The sequence below is a fragment of the Asterias rubens genome, chromosome 7, assembly GCF_902459465.1.
Source record: "Asterias rubens chromosome 7, eAstRub1.3, whole genome shotgun sequence".
Lineage (NCBI taxonomy): Eukaryota > Metazoa > Echinodermata > Asteroidea > Forcipulatida > Asteriidae > Asterias > Asterias rubens.
The window spans coordinates 19,041,819-19,060,356 of NC_047068.1; the positions used below are offsets into that span (position 1 = coordinate 19,041,819).

At 39.3% G+C, this 18,538-nt stretch overlaps 2 protein-coding genes across 5 annotated transcripts in view; one reads left to right on the forward strand and one right to left on the reverse strand.

Annotated features, from left to right (window-relative positions):
• The first annotated feature begins 1,719 nt into the window (after window positions 1-1,719).
• Window positions 1,720-11,667, forward strand: LOC117292796 (peptidase M20 domain-containing protein 2-like). Of its 2 annotated transcripts, none has more exons than XM_033774957.1 (8): window positions 1,720-2,029; window positions 3,338-3,548; window positions 4,126-4,297; window positions 4,720-4,868; window positions 5,023-5,165; window positions 5,643-5,797; window positions 9,873-10,110; window positions 11,134-11,667. In XM_033774957.1, exons 2-8 carry the CDS (start codon window positions 3,364-3,366, stop codon window positions 11,283-11,285), a joined length of 1,194 nt encoding a protein of 397 aa, XP_033630848.1. In that variant the 5' UTR covers window positions 1,720-2,029; window positions 3,338-3,363; the 3' UTR covers window positions 11,286-11,667. The 2 variants fall into 2 exon arrangements, with proteins under 2 accessions (XP_033630848.1, XP_033630849.1); XM_033774958.1 differs by lacking the exon at window positions 9,873-10,110 and adding an exon at window positions 7,166-7,394 and having other exon boundaries at window positions 1,846-2,029.
• Window positions 5,393-18,538, reverse strand: part of LOC117292795 (sorting nexin-14-like) — a 36,674-nt gene continuing 23,528 nt past the window's right edge. For 2 of the 3 annotated variants that reach the window (XM_033774956.1, XM_033774955.1), the window contains 4 exons: window positions 18,015-18,110; window positions 16,752-16,843; window positions 16,051-16,107; window positions 12,705-15,008 (listed from right to left, as the gene is read on the reverse strand). In XM_033774956.1, the coding sequence (XP_033630847.1) occupies window positions 14,979-15,008; window positions 16,051-16,107; window positions 16,752-16,843; window positions 18,015-18,110 (275 nt within the window). In that variant the 3' untranslated portion in view covers window positions 12,705-14,978. Of the gene's footprint in view, window positions 5,480-12,704; window positions 15,009-16,050; window positions 16,108-16,751; window positions 16,844-18,014; window positions 18,111-18,538 lie in introns of those variants that run through there. The other variant, XR_004519320.1, reaches the window with a different exon arrangement.

Sequence of the window (18,538 nt, forward strand, 5' to 3'; positions counted from 1 at the left end):
ATACATAAACTGACAAACCTGTAGAAGTTTGAGATCGATCGGCCATTTGGGTCACGAGAGAATAGTGAAAAACTGATTACAAAGTGTGCATTGCATCGATGCCAAAATAAAAATGAATAAAACGCTCACTGAGCGATAAACTCCAAACGGCAAGTGTACGGTTTCTTATTTCACAAAGCACTAAAAGGTTAGTCGTGACTCAGAGTGTCCCTACACTTACAATCCCCCCCCCCCGCCCTTTTTTTGCCACGGTACTTGCAGGATTATGTACGCAATGATTTCTAGCAAGTGCCGCAACGGGGTATAACTGGTCTGTGAAAGAACCACTAGCGGTACCCACACAAAAATGGAAAACATGGGCATAAAGTGGCAAGCAAAGACCAATGCCAACGCACGGGATCGCGGGGGGACGAAGGCTCACATACAGAGGCTAGGGTTAGATATGGGACGGGAGAGGGAAGGGGCTCACGGTGGGACAGGGGACAGGGGAATGACAAAAAAGTTAACGGGGCCGGGGATATTATAATAGGCATACGGGAAAGGGAAAAAAAATACTTATAAACAATACGGGATAGGAAAGTAATAAACTGAATGTGAAAAAGAAAAAAAAAAAAAAAAAACAGGAAATAATAGGGACTGGGAAAGAACCACTAGCGGGACCCACGCCGCGAAACTGGAAAATATGGATTGGGAGATCCACAAATTATGAGAAACGGAAAAGAAATGGGCAAGTGTATGCGATTTCACAAAAGCACAGTGACTTGTGTTGTGACCCTGCCCTCCACGCGTATGGAGCCACCACTTTTTCACTCATTTTTACAAATAGGGATATATCAATCAGGTAAATAAGTTCCTATATTATTTTATATCGAATGAAAAAGTGGTGGCGCCATACGGAAACTTTTCCCCTTGTTTTATTACTATATTAGGTCAAATCATGGAGCAATAGTCAAATTATATCCTTACCTGTCCAAAAGTTTTGACGCTGACAGTTTTCATGACAGTGACACAATATCTTGAAACACACATGGAGAGCTCAGCACCGCAGCCCTGGTTCCAACTTTCTTGAGTGTTCCAGTTGGGACCGCCCAACAGCAGTTGGGTTTAAGAGATCTGTAACAACTAGTCTTGTTGGAAGAGCATCTTGTGTTGATTCGTCACAATTTCTCCAACGTGGAGGGCGCTAACAAAAATCCGCTGTCACAACACGTGTGGATATCGTGTCGAGAGAGCGATTCGTGAGTGATAGCGCCCTCCACGTTTAGAAAATTGTAACAAATCAACGTGAGAAGGTCTTCCACCAAGACTAGTTTATGACGCCAAACTGAAACACTCAAGCTGGAACCAGCCCACTACAGTTGGGACAATTCTAAGTTCGGGTGTCAAAACAAGTTTCGTTTTGTTCATGTGACAAGTCAGGTGACCATGTAAACAGCGCGAGGGTGGAGCCTGAAGTTGTGGTTTCGAAAAGGGACAAGGTACGTGGCTTTCAGAAACGCCCTCACTTGGTGGAACAATGGCGAAATTACCAACGTCTTGCTTTAAGACTAACGGATAGCTGTCAAACACGCATTACGACTGCCGATTCGATTAGCTAGTCTTTTTTGTCGCCACCATAGCGCGCAGCCCTCTGCGCTGCTTGTTAATCTCGTGCACGGGTGGTGGCGCGCTGCGGCAAAGAATCCCGCCTACGGCTTCAGCTAGCTTTGGGCCCTTGTCGAAACTACGGCTTCGGCTCCGTTCTCTCGTCTGAAGCCCAAAGACACGTACGCAAAGCTCGGGTAATATTTTCAAAACAACCGCGGGGCCAAGCTAGCCTGAGCCAATTATACTGGAGCCGACGCCGTGGTTTCGAAAAGGGCCTGTTTAGGCTTACTACACATAATTATAAACACATCCATCATTCTGTCATTGAATTGATGGGGCGTTGATGGGGCAGACGATGTTTTTTGTACAGAGGTTTTCATAGAATAACACCAAAACGAGCAAGCACATTTTCGAGTTATTGTGCTCTCCTCATTGTGCAACGGTAAGTGAAACAACTGGAGGAAAAATATCGTCATTAAAAAAGTGTGTTTGTATTTAATTAAAACAATGATTTCGTTTTCAGTTCACCTCCAGCTGGTGGTGTGGAGGTGGAGACAGAATGGGTGGGCGTGGCATTAAGGTTTTAAGACCATGGCCCGTGACCATGCAGGGTGTTTAACTATAAACTTAAGTAAAAAGAACAAAGAGAATAATTAAGGGTCACGCCCACACACTACTCCTAGAACTATGCGGTTTCGTTTCACTATCGTCTGCCGTAGCGTAGGAGACGATTGCGAAACGAAACCGCATAGTTCTAGGAGTAGCCCCCCCACACACAGGATAATTTTAACTCTACTGACTGTCCTATCCCCCTATCCTATAGAAAATAAAAACTGTAAATACATTAATACAACTTGTTCATTCATTTGTGATGAATTTTTATAACATTTCTAGTTAAAAATCCTCTCATCTCATCACAGCATCACGTCACAACCCGAACATCATTAATTAAAGGCAGTGGTAATTACTCAAAATAATGATTAGCATAAAACCTTACTTGGTAACAAGTAATGGGAGAGGTTGATAGTATGAAACATTGTGCGAAACAGCTCCCTCTGAAGTGACATAGTTTTCGAGAAAAAAGTAATTTTCCACAAATTTGATTTCGAGACCTCAAGTTAAGAATTTGAGGTCTCGAAATCAAGCATCTGAAAGCACACAACTTCGTGTGACCATGGTGCGACAAGGGTGTTTTTTCTTTCATTAATATCTCGCAACTTCAATGACCGATTGAGCTCAAATTTTCACAGGTTTATTAATTTATGCATATGTTGAGATACACCAACTGTGAAGACTAGTTTTTGACAATTACCAATAGTGTCCACTGTCTGTAATAAAACATCATAGTTTGTCTGCAAGTTTTGTGTTACTGTCGAGCGTTTACTATAAATTTCTGGCAGTGTCAGCTCTTTACAAAATCACTGACTGACATCGGAAGGATCAAAAAGGGTTACAATCTTCATTTCTATAATTTGGGGAGGGGGGGGCGTCCCATTACGAAGGGCCGTAGTTGTATGGGGTCTGTTCACTAGAAAGCACTTCACACCTCTAATAATTCTAACTGCACCTGACACAATATTCCTGTTGTCTCCAGCCAACCCATGTGCACACACGCAGTGCGTAAATATTCAATCATTTGAAGGCTGCGCTTTATAAAAAGGAAGAAAAAGAAGAAAGTTTACTTCCTATCTTGAATTGAAGAGCATATAATATTTTAATATCTTTCCTATAATTTTTTTTCATTTTCCAGGAAGTATTTTGAATCCAATTGTCATCATGGAGGAGGCAGCCAAAGCCAAGATTGATGCATCAGCAGAAGACTTAAACGCCATCAGTCAGGACATCTGGACACACCCTGAGCTCAACTTCAACGAGCACCACGCCCATGAGGTACTTACAGACTTCTTGGAGAAAGAAGGCTTCAAAGTTGAACGCAAGTTTGTGCTAGAAACAGCATTCAGGTAAACAAAAAATTAGAATATTTCCAGGGCATAAGATCATCACTGAAGGAGGTTGTGAAAGAAAGAAAATATGGGGGAAACAATCAGGACTTTTCATGTAGGCCTATTCCCATGATTTAGTTTTTGCAAATCAAAATAGTATCAAGGTAAACACTACCCCATACACTAACCAGCAAATAGAACTTGATGATAAACCTTTCAACTAAAATTGAAATAGAAATATCAAAGATCACAAACAACACAATTTATCATACTTCTTTAAACAGTAATTTTTAGAGGGTAGGGCAAAGTGTATTCTAAACTAACACTGTGTTATTGTTACACCTTATATATTTACCGACTGTTATTTACAGTCAGGCAACACTGTTTGAACTTGACTGGAACGGCTGGTTTCAATTCCGTGCGAGACATTAAATTTTGTAGGCTCATTGTGTTTCACTCACTTCATGGATATTATTATTTAGTAGAAATTCAAAGCTATTCAATATTATTACATGAGACAAAAAGGGCACTTAAATACTCTAACAAGTCCCTTTTAACTTTTTTTATTTTGATATTCTTAAAATCAAACTCCCAGGGCGACATTTGGTTGTGATGACGCAGGACCTAATGTGTGTGTGATCTGTGAGTATGATGCACTGCCTGGGATCGGCCATGCTTGTGGTCATAACCTTATTGCAGAGTGTGGAGTCGCTGCTGGGTTGGCCATCAAAGCAGCATTGGAGGCAAACGGAAATAAATATGGAAAGGTAAAAGTTTGAAATCTGAAATAATAATAATTTAAAAGTGTACAATGAGTTTGATTTTCAAACCATGTCATCAAAGCACCTTAGACTATTACTTGCCCAGTTCATTAGACCTGGAACATTTCTGAAACTGTCTCAACTCCTTGCAGCACCAGCAGCCAAAAGGAGGTTGCTAATCATTCACGAATCACATCAACAATCTCTACCCTTGTAGTTGCAGCTATCTCAATTACTCACTGGTGATGAGATGTAATTAGAGTATTAAAAGTGTCTCACTGTAGAAGACTTGTGTCTTGACTGGGATTCAAGCCCACAACCCAAAGTTTGGTACTTTTTGGAAGTCAGAGGGATGTGGAGTGAACCAGGATTAAAACGCCTAGAAAGTGACCAAGATTTGATACAAAGCTTTTTGTTCCTATTACCAGGTAACAGTGCTCGGAACTCCAGCAGAGGAAGGTGGTGGGGGCAAGAAGTACTTGATCAAGGCCAACGTCTTTGATGACATCGCTGTAGCTATGATGGCTCACCCCTACAGATACAATGTGCCACGCCCAATAGCGTTGTCAGTCATCGCGTAAGAATTTAATTTAATCATGTAATAAAATTTCTGTAATTGCTAAACGTATCCAGACGCATGCCATTTAGGCGTAGCTGTAGCCGAAGTCGCTGTTTCGAACACGGTCTTACTTTGTTATCAATGAGTAAACTTTTTGTGTTGTTTTATTTAGACTGAAAATCAAGTTTCATGGCAAAGCATCTCATGCTGCAGCTTCCCCCTGGGATGGTAACAATGCTTTGGACGCAGCCGTTATGTGCTATCAGGCAATCTCTAACATGAGGCAACAGATTAAACCAGACTGCAGAATCCATGGTAAGTAAAATACTTGTGCTATTTAAAGGCACTTGGCACTATTGGTAATTACTAAAAAAATAAGTTGTTAGCATAAAAACTTACTTGGTAACAAGCGATGAAGAGCTGTTGATAGTATTAAACATTGTGAGGCAGCTTCCTCTGAAGTAACGTGAGAAGACTGAACAGCTTCCTCTGAAGTAACGTGAGATGACTGGTCTTTGACAATTACCAAAGGTGTCCAGTGTCTTTAAACTCCCCTGGGTGCATAGCTAAAAGGGTGTGGTTGTCTTTTGATCACCCTGATTGAATCTGGACACCTATACATTGACTATCTAATACAAGAAAAAAGAGGGATCTAGAAGTTGCAAACTGCTTACAAACCAAAATAACATATGGTATATCAATTTACACTAAATAGTAAACAAGAAAACAACAAAGGATTAGTATGTTTGTATTGCTGTATTTGTCACAATATATTTCTTTTTTTCAACCAAGGGATTTTCACGAATGGCGGTGCCGCCCCAAATATAATTCCGGAGGAAGCTGAATTAACATATAATTTACGAGCTCTGAATGAGGGGGAACTTGCTATTGTGAAGCGTAAGGTTCTAGCATGTGCAGAGGGTGCTGCTGTGGCCTCAGAATGCAAGGTTAGTCCGATAGTTAACCCTCCTACTAGGGTAACAACTTCTCAGGGGTTTTGTATGGTGGTACAGCTGTACACAGAACTAACTGTGTATTATTTGTGTACAATCACCACAAGATGTCATATTGCAGGCTGGCAGAGTTTATTTATCATTTGAAACCACAGTGGATGATATTGAATGGTTAGACAGTGGGAGGGTTGACTAAATTGTTACTTGGTGTTTGAGGTATTGTTTGATCCTTCAGCAGTGTAGACTGTGAATCTTCTATCTCTAGAGCACTAGTAAGTTCTTGGGTATGCTATCTAAGAATCAAAATTGGAGAAGTAAGTATCTTGAAATATTAATAATAATAATAATAATAGTGGCTTCTTTTATAGCGTGCAAGATGTTGGACTCCGTTAGAATTATGAGACCTAATCCTTTTATAGCACCATGTAATGGTTTACAAGGTGCTGTGGCGCAGTATGCTGCCAATCCAACCAGGAACATCTGGGCGTTACAAAAACACGGGACCGACGGCTTTACATCCCATCCAAAAGATGAAGCAATGTTTAAGTGGTCTTGCTTAAGGACACAAGTGCCACGACTGGGACTCGAACCCAGACTCTGCTGATCAGAAACACCACAGTTTGAATTGAGTGCTCCTAAAACCGCTCGGCCACGACACTTCCTTATATTACACGGACCTCTGTTTTTCATTCTATGCTTAAACACTCCTTTTTTGGCTTAGATCGATGTTGCTGTTGTGCTGAGTTATGCTAGCATCATTCAAAATGGTGATCTAGCCTCGGCGTACGAGGCATATACGAGTGATTTTGGACAGGAGTTCTGTACGGACCCTTTCGAAGTGTCTAAGGGGGTTGGTTCAACAGACTTTGGCAATGTGTCATTCACAGTGCCCGGAATACATCCATGTTATAGCATTATGACAACGGCTGTGAATCACTCGCGTGAATTCACTGCTGCCTCAGGTACACTGAAATAATCTAGAAGACTTCCTTCAGCTTCATATCGACATATTTGTGTTGGCTTTTCATTCTTCCTTAACCACTTCACATAATTAAAAGTGTTATATAGCACCAAAACGGCCTTGAAAGACACTCAAGGCGCCTTACAGATTAAAAGAAATAAAACAAGCAGGCAATAAAAATACCAAAATATATAAAACAACTGTTTTTGTGAACAGGAATTACACGAACCCCCTAAAAAAAAAAAAAAAGGTGAACCTCATATAAGATGATATGTGCAGTGGCTTACTTTTGCAATGGTGTTGCAATTTGCAGTGAATGCAAGCTCAAACAGCCTATGTGCCTAGGAAGTTCCAACAGTAACACAATCCGTCCCATTTTTTTGTTTTTATTGTACTTTTAGGTTGAAAGCAAAGATTTGTTTTCCTACGCAAATATCTTGACAAACGTTGGTCTTGTGTCCATATATGAGAAGTACGCAAAGGAATACGGATTGGAGCTTGAATACAATGTAAACCATACAGGCTCGACTGATTTCGGCAACGCTTCATATGTGGTCCCCGGGATACATCCGATGTTCTATTTAACGGACAAGGCCAACATTCATACACATGATTTTGAGGGTGTGGCAGGTACACAACATGAGTGATTTCATGCAACCATCAAAATAGCAAGTCCTCTATGGAATGTACAGACCCATTTGGTTTTGAATGTCCGAAGGCGTAATGTTTCAAATTTTGCTCTGAAAGAGTATCAAATAAAATGACAACGGTTGTTAATTTGATTGATTCATAAACCTTGCTTTGCATCTTTTCCTTGTTTCTTTCCTTGCTTGCTTTGTGCTGTGCCTCCTGTTCCTTTATGATTCAAAATATTAACCTTAAAGGCAGTGGACACTATTGGTAATGACTCAAAATAATTATTAGCATAAAACCTTACTTGGTAACGAGTAATGGGGAACTGTTGATAGTATAAAACATTGTGAGAAATGGCTCTCTCTGAAGTAATGTAGTTTTTGAGGAAGAAGTGATTTTCCACAAATTTTATATTGAGACCTCAGAATTAGATTTTGAGGTCTTGAAACCAAGCATCTGAAAGTACACAACTTCGTGTTACATGGGTGTTATTTCTTTCATTATTATCTTGAAACTCCGACGACCAATTGAGCTCAAATTTTCACAGGTTTGTTATTTTATGCATACAAATGTTGAGATACAACAAGTGAGAAGACTGGTCTTTGACAATTACCAAACGTGTCCAGTGTCTTTAAAACATATTTACACAAACCACACTTCTCACATGCTGAATTTTGAAACACTGCTGATAATAAATAATTTTAAAAAGCATATAAGTAGTGCAAAAAAGTAGCCATAAACAAACCAAAATAAATAAAACAATTGTAAGCATAAACAGGAATTCCATAACAAAAAAATCTTTAAAAAACAATGAAACTACAAACACTTTCGAAAGGACAAAGAAGAAGAACCGTTAACCTCCCAGTAAAACACTGAATGTAGACTATGCATACAAAAAATGAGTAAAAACTATTTAAATTGAAGGATTGTTTAAAGCCATTATACACTTTCGGTACAGAAAAAAAAAAAAAAGTTCACAGATTTACAAATAATTTACAGGGTTTACAGAAGGTAATGGTGAAAGACTTCTTTTGAAATATTGTTCCATGAAATGCTTTACTTTTTGAGAAAACATTAAAACAATATCAATTCTCGATAGCGAGAATTACGGATTTATTTTAAACACATGTCATGACACGGCAAAACGTGCGGAAACAAGAGTGGGTTTTCCCGTTATTTTCTCCCGAGTCCGATGACCGATTGAGTTGTGATACACAAAGTATGGGACTTGGACAATACTGTTTACCGAAAGTGTATAATGGCTTTAAGTAACTATTAAGTAAAAGAAATAGGCAAAATTTAAACACACTAAGAACATGCGCTATTCCAGGTAAAAAAAATAAAAGGTATCAATCATATGGAAAGTGCATGTATCAGCTGATTGTTCACTGTCTATCAACATTCATAAGTCTATTCAACATAACTCAGCATCCAAAAGGTTTAGACTGTGATAAGATTGGTGTGCATGGCCCTTTGTTAATCTTTGCTATACTAATGGATGGTGTCGATACGCAATGCTATGCTACATGAACATGTGTAGGTACAATATCTGTAGAGCGAATCTCAGTAAAAAATCTATTGATGGAATTCACTTCTAAGGGTAAAAGTTATGACTCATTTATATCGTTGTGGTACCCGCTGCAAAAACATAGGATTTGAACTTCCCTGTAAATACCGGGCAATCTTGGTAGTCTAGTTGGTAAGACACTGCTCTAGAATTGCAAGGGTTGTGGGTTCGAATGTGATATTTTGTTCACAGGACTTGGGAAAGTTTTGACTATACACAGTGCTTAACCAAAATTAATAAGTAATGACTCCAAACCAATTGTGCTTAGTTTACATCCGAGACTCAATCTACCCATCTGTAAGGGTGCTCATTGCAAATAGGCCCTATCATGAAATGCAACTAGTCATCAGTTTCCACAGGTTTCCTTAGTGTAAAAAATGCTCAAATTTCATAAAGGAACTTACTTGGATAAAGAAACACTATACATAATAGAATAGAATGTCAATAAAAAAAACGTCATGATTCTGGTTATATTTGCACCACAGATTTCTAGATTTGTATTAATGGGGTGGGGGGGGGGGGACAAGCTTAATCTTAGTAATAATCACCCGAAGTGCGTCTCAACCCGCTTCTGACATACCCCTGTTCACTGGGCCTCAATTCATTCCTTTAACCATCTCCGCTCCCGGGGAGTTTACAGCCTGTGCTGCCAAATATGTAGCGCACTAAGCTAATCACACGAACCATCTCTGCCCTCACAGGTACCCATTTACCCCTGGGTGGAGAAAAGCAATTATAGTCCAGTGTCTTGCTCAAGGACACAAGTGTCACGACCGGGACTCGAAACGACCGGGATTCGAACCCACACTCTGCTGAACAAAAAAACTAGAGCTTGAGTTCGGTGCTCTTATCCGCTCGGCGACGACACCCCATAATCTAAATACCATGTACATATTCCCATGCATTAGGTGCAGTATGAAACAACCTTTGCGTATGCCAACCTAGTGTCCAATGATGGTCTTGCATCCATTTATGAAGATTGGGCATCCTCTCTGAGTGTCCAGATAAACACAGATGAGAAATTAAGGAGAGGGGGATCAACTGATATGGGAAATGTTTCCTATGTTGTGCCAAGTATTCAACCTAAATTTGCTGTCGGACAAGGGGATGGGTCTATTCATACTAGATCTTTCACAGTCTTTGCAGGTACATTAAATCATAGTTTATCAAATCATACACTTAATCCCTAGATAACATAATTACAATGGTTGTAATGCCTGCATGCAATGTTTACATCTTTGTTTGTCTGCTTGTTTTCTGCCGGTTTTGTTTTCCTCTCACAGATGCTATTCAATACAGTTTCATTTTAGATCCATGATTTGTTTTGCCCTAAAGAAGGTATACGTTTGGTCATCACGCTTAAAATTAACGACAACAAAAAGTTGTGGTTAAAAGCATACAGCAGCTTTTGAGAAACATTTCACTTTGAAGTGTGGTGTAAAAAGATATACAAGTTTTTATACCCCAAATTGTAATCTGAGAAGCATTACTGCAGTGTAACGCTTGTCAGATTGTGTATTCCTATTAGGGAATATTCTATAGCTATTCTATAAAACAATACATTATTATGCTGCAGGTCATGTTTTTGCAAAATCCAACAAGTCAGACTGGGAATACAAGACATTTGCCCCTTGTTGCATGCGATGTCCATTTGGTGGTGGTTAACATTACTAAAATGCATGAACAGTTCACAAACTTTGCATGTTCATTTGACATATTAAAGAGACATGTTACCTTGGATCGGTCAAGTTATTCCATGAAAAACATTAACAAAAACAATTTGTTAAAATAATCAAAATGGTTAGAAAGATGTTTTAAAAGTAGAATAAAATGATCCACACAAACATACCTCGAAATTGTGTAGTTTTCCTTTTACTTTCCAAACTAACGCGTTCGGCCTTGGAGTCAAAAACTTGACTCCACAAAATGGCGTGCCATGTTAGTTCACAAGGTATAAGGAAAACCGTGCAATCATTATATTCTACTTTTAAAATATCTTTCTAACCATATGCATTTTATTACAAACAGTTTCAAACACTTTTCATAGACCAACTCGTCCAATCCAAGGCAACGTGTCCCTTTAAGTGGATGCATGATGTGCAAAGGTTGTACACATTGTCCACTACTTTCTTGAACTGAATCAGCTTTGTTATATTTTCCTCCCTGAAGGTGCTCCCGAGGCTCAGGGCCCGACGTTGATTCAAGCCAAGGCTCTAGCACTGACTGCTATCGAGCTTCTCCAACCGGATGGACAAGACAAACTCAAGAAAATCCAGCAGGAATTCAAAGACTCCATCAGCAAGTTGACTGTCCCGGAATAAATTTGGAGCTTGACTGTGTTCCTTAGATAGGAGTCAAACAATGGCTCATGATTCAAGATAGTATGATAACTATCTCATCCGGGTCCTTTGGACGAGACGTAAAAATAGGTCCCGTGTTGTGAGTGATGCACGCTAAAGAACTCACCACAGATTTACCGGTACTTTTCAGTAAAGGACGTGTAATGTTATTATCTTGTCCATATGCCATCTATAAGTTTGTGTTATGGATATATAATTAAAAACAACTAAAAATATACCTGCTCTGATCTCCTTTGAAGCAGCCACAATTGGCAACCATTGCATTTTTAAGCAATAATGGAGATATTGTTGAAATCCATGACTGTGGAGTGATGCTTTAATTACCATTAACTGTATAAACCACGTAAAACAATCTCACAAATCTGTGCAACATTTTTGGGACAAGAAAAACCAACAAACTTGAAAATATAATATGACTGATAATCAGTTGCGAGGCCATTTTCCTTTTGTAAAGGGCTTTCCATTGGAAAATCTTGAAGCCTATGGGAAACTTTTCTATGGGCGCCGAGGCCACGACCAGGGGCTCCAGAAGACATGGCCTCCATGTGGTATTCCAGGCCTGATAAAGCTAGAGAAATGCTAACCAAAACACTCTGTTTGGAAATGAGGCTTATGAACTACAGAAAACTAAAGTTTCTGTACATGTATCTTTCTAATGTAATGATCTCCCAGAAGTGCCATTTTGTTCCTATACAAATAAAAAACATGTAAATGTTGAAGAATTTGTTCTTTATATATTTCTTTTCTTCACAGCTCACAAATACATCAGTATTTACAACCCAAATATGCATTCTATGCTTTGTGTTTGAATGATTTAATTAACATCTATAATACATATTTTAATTTGTGTGTGACAAAACGTGACATTAATTATTCTTCAGTTATTTTAACAGTGTTACTCAGCAGATTGGCAAGAAATTGTATTTAGATTTCTCCTAAAGTATAGACCATGTTAACAAAAAGGGTCACAGAGCCTGGACTTCCTGCAGGCACAATTTGTACACAGCGCAACGGAGGAATTTTTTTTACATTGTATTAGGATTGCACTTTAATTTTGACTAACGTAAAACATTTTTTACTACACACACTACTTACGTGAGATCTACACATGTTGCTACCACAAATACCTACCAATTATTATGTGTTAAACAAACTGAGGCAAACCTATTTGCGGTCCCTGGCTGTACAGAATCAAGCAAAACAATTGAGTAGATTAAAAGAAGGAAAGACTTTCCGTCTAAAGCATTATTAAGGCACCAGACACTTTTGGTAATTACTCAAAGTAATTGTTAGCATAACAACTTACTTGGTAACAAGCAATATAGAGCTGTTGATAGTATAACAAATTGTGAGAAACGGCTCTCTCTGAAGTCATGTAGTTTTTGAGAAAGAGGTCATTTCTTACTCAAATATTAAAAGGATTCAGACCTGTATATCTTTTAATATTTTTGTAGGCATCTTAAATCACACAATTTCTGCAACACAGCTGTTTTTACCTTTCGTCGTCTCTTGAAACTTTGATGATTAATAAAGTCCAAATTTTCACAGATTTGTTATTTTATGTATATGTTGATATACACCAAGTGAGAAAACTGGTCTTTGACAATTACCAAAGGTCTCCAGCACCTTTATTTAAGTGAAACTTTCTCTGGTTTGATGCTAGCATGCAGTGCACCTAGTACAGTCCAGTGTACAGACTCCTCCACACATGATGTTGCCTGGCTTATCCCATATTGGCCAATTTACTATACCCTAGCATTTCCTGGCTAGAGCTGGCAACTTTAGGAATGTTATCAAAATTGGGATAGGCTGTTTTTGTTTTATGTGAATGAAGTCACTGGACAATAGGAAGAAAGCTCAGTGGGTTTTACCAATAGAATGAATAGTTCACTGAATAACGGGAATACTTTTGATAAAAAGAACAATTCTTGCAAATCAAATAAATGCCCATCCCTACAAGTCACTGATTTGGACTTGCCCATACCCCCACAGGGAGGAACCTGTACCAAGGACTAAACCACTAGTGAAAATAGGTAAATTTGATTTAAAAAATAAGAAAAAAAAAAAAAAAATTCTTAAAAATCAAATAAATGCCCATCCCCATTCTTTTAACTTACTTGGTAAGGGTTGAAAACTAAAGTTAATAAACAACAAGTGTTTTCTAAGTATTAAAGGTACAAAATAATGTAGGACCATATAATGTCAATATTAAGTATAAAGCAAATAAATCTATTTTGGAAACTAATTAAATATTAACGGATGGTGTCAAATTTGTATGAAGTACACTGTACTTTCAAGCTAACAACTTCAGGTGTTTTTTTTACCGATCTGGACAGAAAACAAGTTTCCAATAGTAAAATTCACTGACCAAAATAAATTCTGAGACCTACTAAAAAAATCTGGTGACGTTGCAGCATCTATTAAAATTCATGTTCTGAATATATATGACCTCAATGATATTTTGACGAAAAATTAATTGGTGATTGGTCAAAAAGTTGCCTGCCTGTACGTAACAAAAGTTGACTGGTTGAAAAGTTGCCTGCCCCTAGGTAACAAAACCTGATTGGTCGAAAAGCTGCCTGCCTGTACGTAACAAAGGCCGATTGGTCGAAAAGTTGCCTGCCTGTAGGTAACAAAGGCTGATTGGTTGAAAAGTTGCCTGCCTCTAGGTAACAAATGCTGATTGGTCGAAAAGTTGCCGGCCTGTAGGTAACAAATGCTGATTGGTTGAAAAGTTGCCTGCCTCTAGGTAACAAAGGCTGATTGGTTGAAAAGTTGCCTGCCTGTAGGTAACAAAGGCTGATTGGTTGAAAAGTTGCCTGCCTCTAGGTAACAAAGGCTGATTGGTCGAAAAGTTGCCTGCCTCTAGGTAACAAACGCTGATTGGTTGAAAAGTTGCCCGCCTGTAGGTAACAAAGGCTGATTGGTTGAAAAGTTGCCTGCCTCTAGGTAACAAACGCTGATTGGTTGAAAAGTTGCCTGCCTGTAGGTAACAAACGCTGATTGGTTGAAAAGTTGCCTGCCTCTAGGTAACAAACGCTGATTGGTTGAAAAGTTTCCTGCCTCTAGGTAACAAACGCTGATTGGTTGAAAAGTTGCCTGCCTCTAGGTAACAAAGGCTGATTGGTTGAAAAGCTGCCCGCCTGTAGGTAACAAAGGCTGATTGGTTGAAAAGTTGCCTGCCTCTAGGTAAAAAACGCTGATTGGTTGAAAAGTTGCCTGCCTCTAGGTAACAAAGGCTGATTGGTTGAAAAGTTGCCTGCCTCTAGGTAACAAAGGCTGATTGGTTGAAAAGTTGCCTGCCTCTAGGTAACAAAGGCTGATTGGTTGAAAAGTTGCCTGCCTCTAGGTAACAAAACCTGATTGGTTGAAAAGTTGCCTGCCTCTAGGTAACAAAGGCTGATTGGTCGAAAAGTTTCCTGCCTGTAGGTAACACAAGCAGATTGGTTGAAAAGTTGCCTGCCTCTAGGTAACAAAGGCTGATTGGTCGAAAAGTTGCCTGCCTCTAGGTACCAAAACATGATTGGTTGAAAAGGTGCCTGCCCCTAGGTAACAAAATGTGATTGGTCAAAAAGTTACCTGCCTGTAGTTAACATGACCTGCCACTCATCTGATTGGTTGCTTGTAGAGGTGTGTTTCCATCAGAATACAGACTTATGTCTCCATGGTATCAGTCTTCAAATTCTGAAAGAAATTACACAAAAAATATTTGAAAAAGGATAATTTTCTTCTTTATCTATACAAAAAGACACAGTTTTCTGATTTAAATATTGTGGCAAAATGGTCGCCTGGGGGCACAATGACTGGCTCAGTTTTCTCCTTGCACGTGACATGTGCACAGCGCGTGCTCCCTGCGTGGAGATCACATGAGCAGCATGTGGCGCATATTCAGTAGCGGCCGCAGTAAGCATTTCTAGAGGCAGCAAGTAGATGTGAACTGGCAGGTTATGGCAAAGAAACAAATCAATACGAATCTAAGAGCAGGTCAGTAATTGCAAACCCAGGATATGATTAAATATTTACCTAAAGGCAGTGGACTATATTGGTAATTACTAAAAATAATTATTAGCATAAAACTTTACTTGGTAATGATTAATGGGGAGAGGTTGATGGAATAAAACATTGTGAGAAACTGCTCCCTCTGAAGTGACATAGTTTTCGAGAGAGAAGTATTTTTCCACGAATTTGATTTCGAGACCTCAAGTTTAGAATTTAAGGTCTCGAAATCAACCATCTAAAATCACACAACTTGACAAGGTTTTTTTTTTCTTTCATTATTATCTCTCAACTTCGACGACCGATTGAGCTAAAATTTTCACAGGTTTGTTTATTTTCATGTATATGTTGAGATACACCAAGTGAGAAGACTGGTCTTTGACAATTACCAATAGTGTCCACTGTCTTTAATTAAAAGGAAAGAATCATTAAAAAGAAGTATATTATAAGCAAAAGAGAAGGCGAATCAGAATAAATCACCATCTCTTAGTCACATAAATCAAAGACACTGTGCTTCAAGTCAGTTATTTTTGTGTGTCAGTTCCGAACAGAAAAATCTAGCTACAACATGTATAGCGAAGACTCTAGACCGCTCGAGCAACGCTACAATGATCCAAAGTTCTATCGGGTACAGAGCACTACCTGCATCCGTTGACTTTTAACACTTTTTTTCTTCTTTTATAAATCACATATAGCTCCATTATATTGTTTTTGGATTTATTTTACTTACACTGTCAAATTCAGGAAAAACCTCAAGAATGATGATATCAAGAAGCGTGTAGGCAAGCTGAAATATAGAGAAAAAAAATTAAAAATTGCGTGCGGTCCAGTGTAATGTAAAACAAAATGATTTTGTATTGTTAACTTTAGAATAAATAAATACTCTGATACTGTCAAGCTTTGAGATTTGTGCTGATTTAGCTTGGATACAGGGATAGGCAAACTCATCTGCTAAGCAAGATTGGGGAGGGGCTCAAGTAAACTCATCTGCTAAGCAAGCTTGGGTTGGGGAACAGATGAACTCATCTGCTAAGCAAGCTTGGGTAAAGGGGGACAGGTAAACTTATCTGCTAAGCAAACTTGTTGAGGGTGACAGGTAAATGCATCTGCTACGCAAGCTAAGGTTGGGAGTCAGGTAAATGCATCTGCTAAGTATGCTAAGGTTGGGAGTCAGGTAAATGCATCTGCTAAGTAAGCTTAGGTTGTGAGACAAGTAAACTCATCTGCTGAGCAAGCTTTGGGCAGGGGAACAAGTAAATTAACCTGCTAAGCAAACTTAGGTTGGGAGACAGGTAAACTCATCTGCTAAGCAAGCTTAGGTTGGGAGACAGGTAAATTAATCTGCTAAGCAAGCTTAGGTTGGGAGACAGGTAAACTCATCCGCTATAAACAAGCTTAAGCAAGCTTGGGTTGAGAGACAGACCAACTTACCTGCTTATTTAGCTTGGGATATTGTAAACCATCGAATATGAATCTCAGACCAGCACAGAATTTATCCTCTCCCATAACCTGATGCAGTTGTTCTGTTTCAAAAGATAACTATATTAGTTTTCACTCATGAACCACACTTGCTCAGTTTCAATGTCCCTTTTACTATGCTTACAATAAAGCATGTTTGTTAAAATGATAATTGGTAGAGGGAACTCTGTTACCAATAGACCTTTGCTTTATATACAGGTACAATGCACCACTTTTTTGAAGCTACAAGTGCGAACAGAATTAATATATTAAACATTGGATAATGATTATGATAATGTAGACTCTTATTTAGCACAATTACGAAGAAAGATCATTAGGCTTTTAACATAATTATCCCACGACTATAAATGTCATTTCTTAAACCATCTCGGCTCCCTTTAGAGTATACCCCGGGTGAAGAGAAGCAAAAAGTGTCTTGCTGAAGGACACAAGCGTCATGACCGGGATTCGAACCCACACCCTGATGACTTGGCAACCAGAACTTGAGTCCATTGCACTACACCGCTTGGCCGCATTACTCCAGTATTGTTTGTGTTTCACCCATACACTGACGTGTGTAAAAGACCATACACTGACGTGTGTAAAAGACCATACACTGGCGTGTGTAAAAGACCATACACTGACGTGTGTAAAAGACCATACACTGACGTGTGTAAAAGACCATACTCTGTACTTTCCCCAAGTCAATCAGGGGGGGATTAAAACCCCAACTCTTTGTCATTCTACAGTAGATGTCTTACGACTAGACAACTCTGCTGAACAGAATTTGCTTAAAGTGCCCTACCATGATTAGGCCTGGGCGCCTAGTGAAATGTACTACTTGACTAGTCGCGCCTCAAAAAGTCACAATTTTTAATTCCCAAGATGCATTGCATCATATCCTTTGACACAGGCACAATATAGTACAATTCCTGCTGAAAGGACTGAAGGATTGTGTCACTGACGTCTGATTGTGTTTCGTAAGTAAATAGTCGTGAGAGACACAATCGGTTCACCAAGAAGAAGGTTACAACTTTTTTGTAGTAGTTGTGGCAGCACGATCAACCAAGTAGTCGCGACTTGTGACTAAGCAATCAATAGTTGTGACTTCGCAGTAGTCGCACTAGTCGCCCAGGCCATGATTTTTCTGGGCGTAACTTCAAAAGAACTTTGATTAAACCAGCATTTGAGACAATTTTGTAACGATGTTTGGTGGAAGGGAAGATGGATACTCACTAGGGAAGAAAGCCATCATTTGTTTGAATGCTTCCTCTTTCCGTCGCTGTTTCTGGGCATCAGTTCTAGGTGGCTCATCATCAAAGAAAAGTACATCTATTCAGATAAAAAAGATAAAGATACTTTAATACCATGTGTGTTGTCAATTGGTCTCATTCTAGCACACACGTTTCACAGTTTATCCAGTTCCTGCCTTCACGCACCACCATACCCAGTACTTAAGCAGCATCCAGCAACAGAGTCCAGGGCCAAATGTCATGGCTATGCTTACCGCCGAATTCTGCGCTTCCGATCGCGATTCCCCGCTTACGTCCAAGTGCCGAATTTCTGCGCTAGCCTTGTAAGCGTAGAATACCTAGTAACGTGGAGTACGCACGGGCAGAAGCCAAAATTCGCTACTAACCCGTGAACTACGCTTGCCGTAAGCACAGAATTCCCTGCTTCCGTAAGCGCCGATTCTGTGCTTACGGTAAGCAGAGCCTTGAAATTGGGCCCTGCATTCTACTCAAGCTGATCAGAGCATA

What these genes read in the sequence shown, in the direction of transcription:
- LOC117292796 (XM_033774957.1), top strand. Translation starts at nt 3,364, where the DNA reads ATGGAGGAGGCAGCCAAAGCCAAGATTGATGCATCAGCAGAAGACTTA. An exon ending in GTGCTAGAAACAGCATTCAG is followed by an intron (nt 3,549 to 4,125) that starts GTAAACAAAAAA and finishes TCAAACTCCCAG; the next exon opens with GGCGACATTTGGTTGTGATG. An exon ending in ATCTTTCACAGTCTTTGCAG is followed by an intron (nt 10,111 to 11,133) that starts GTACATTAAATC and finishes TCCTCCCTGAAG; the next exon opens with GTGCTCCCGAGGCTCAGGGC.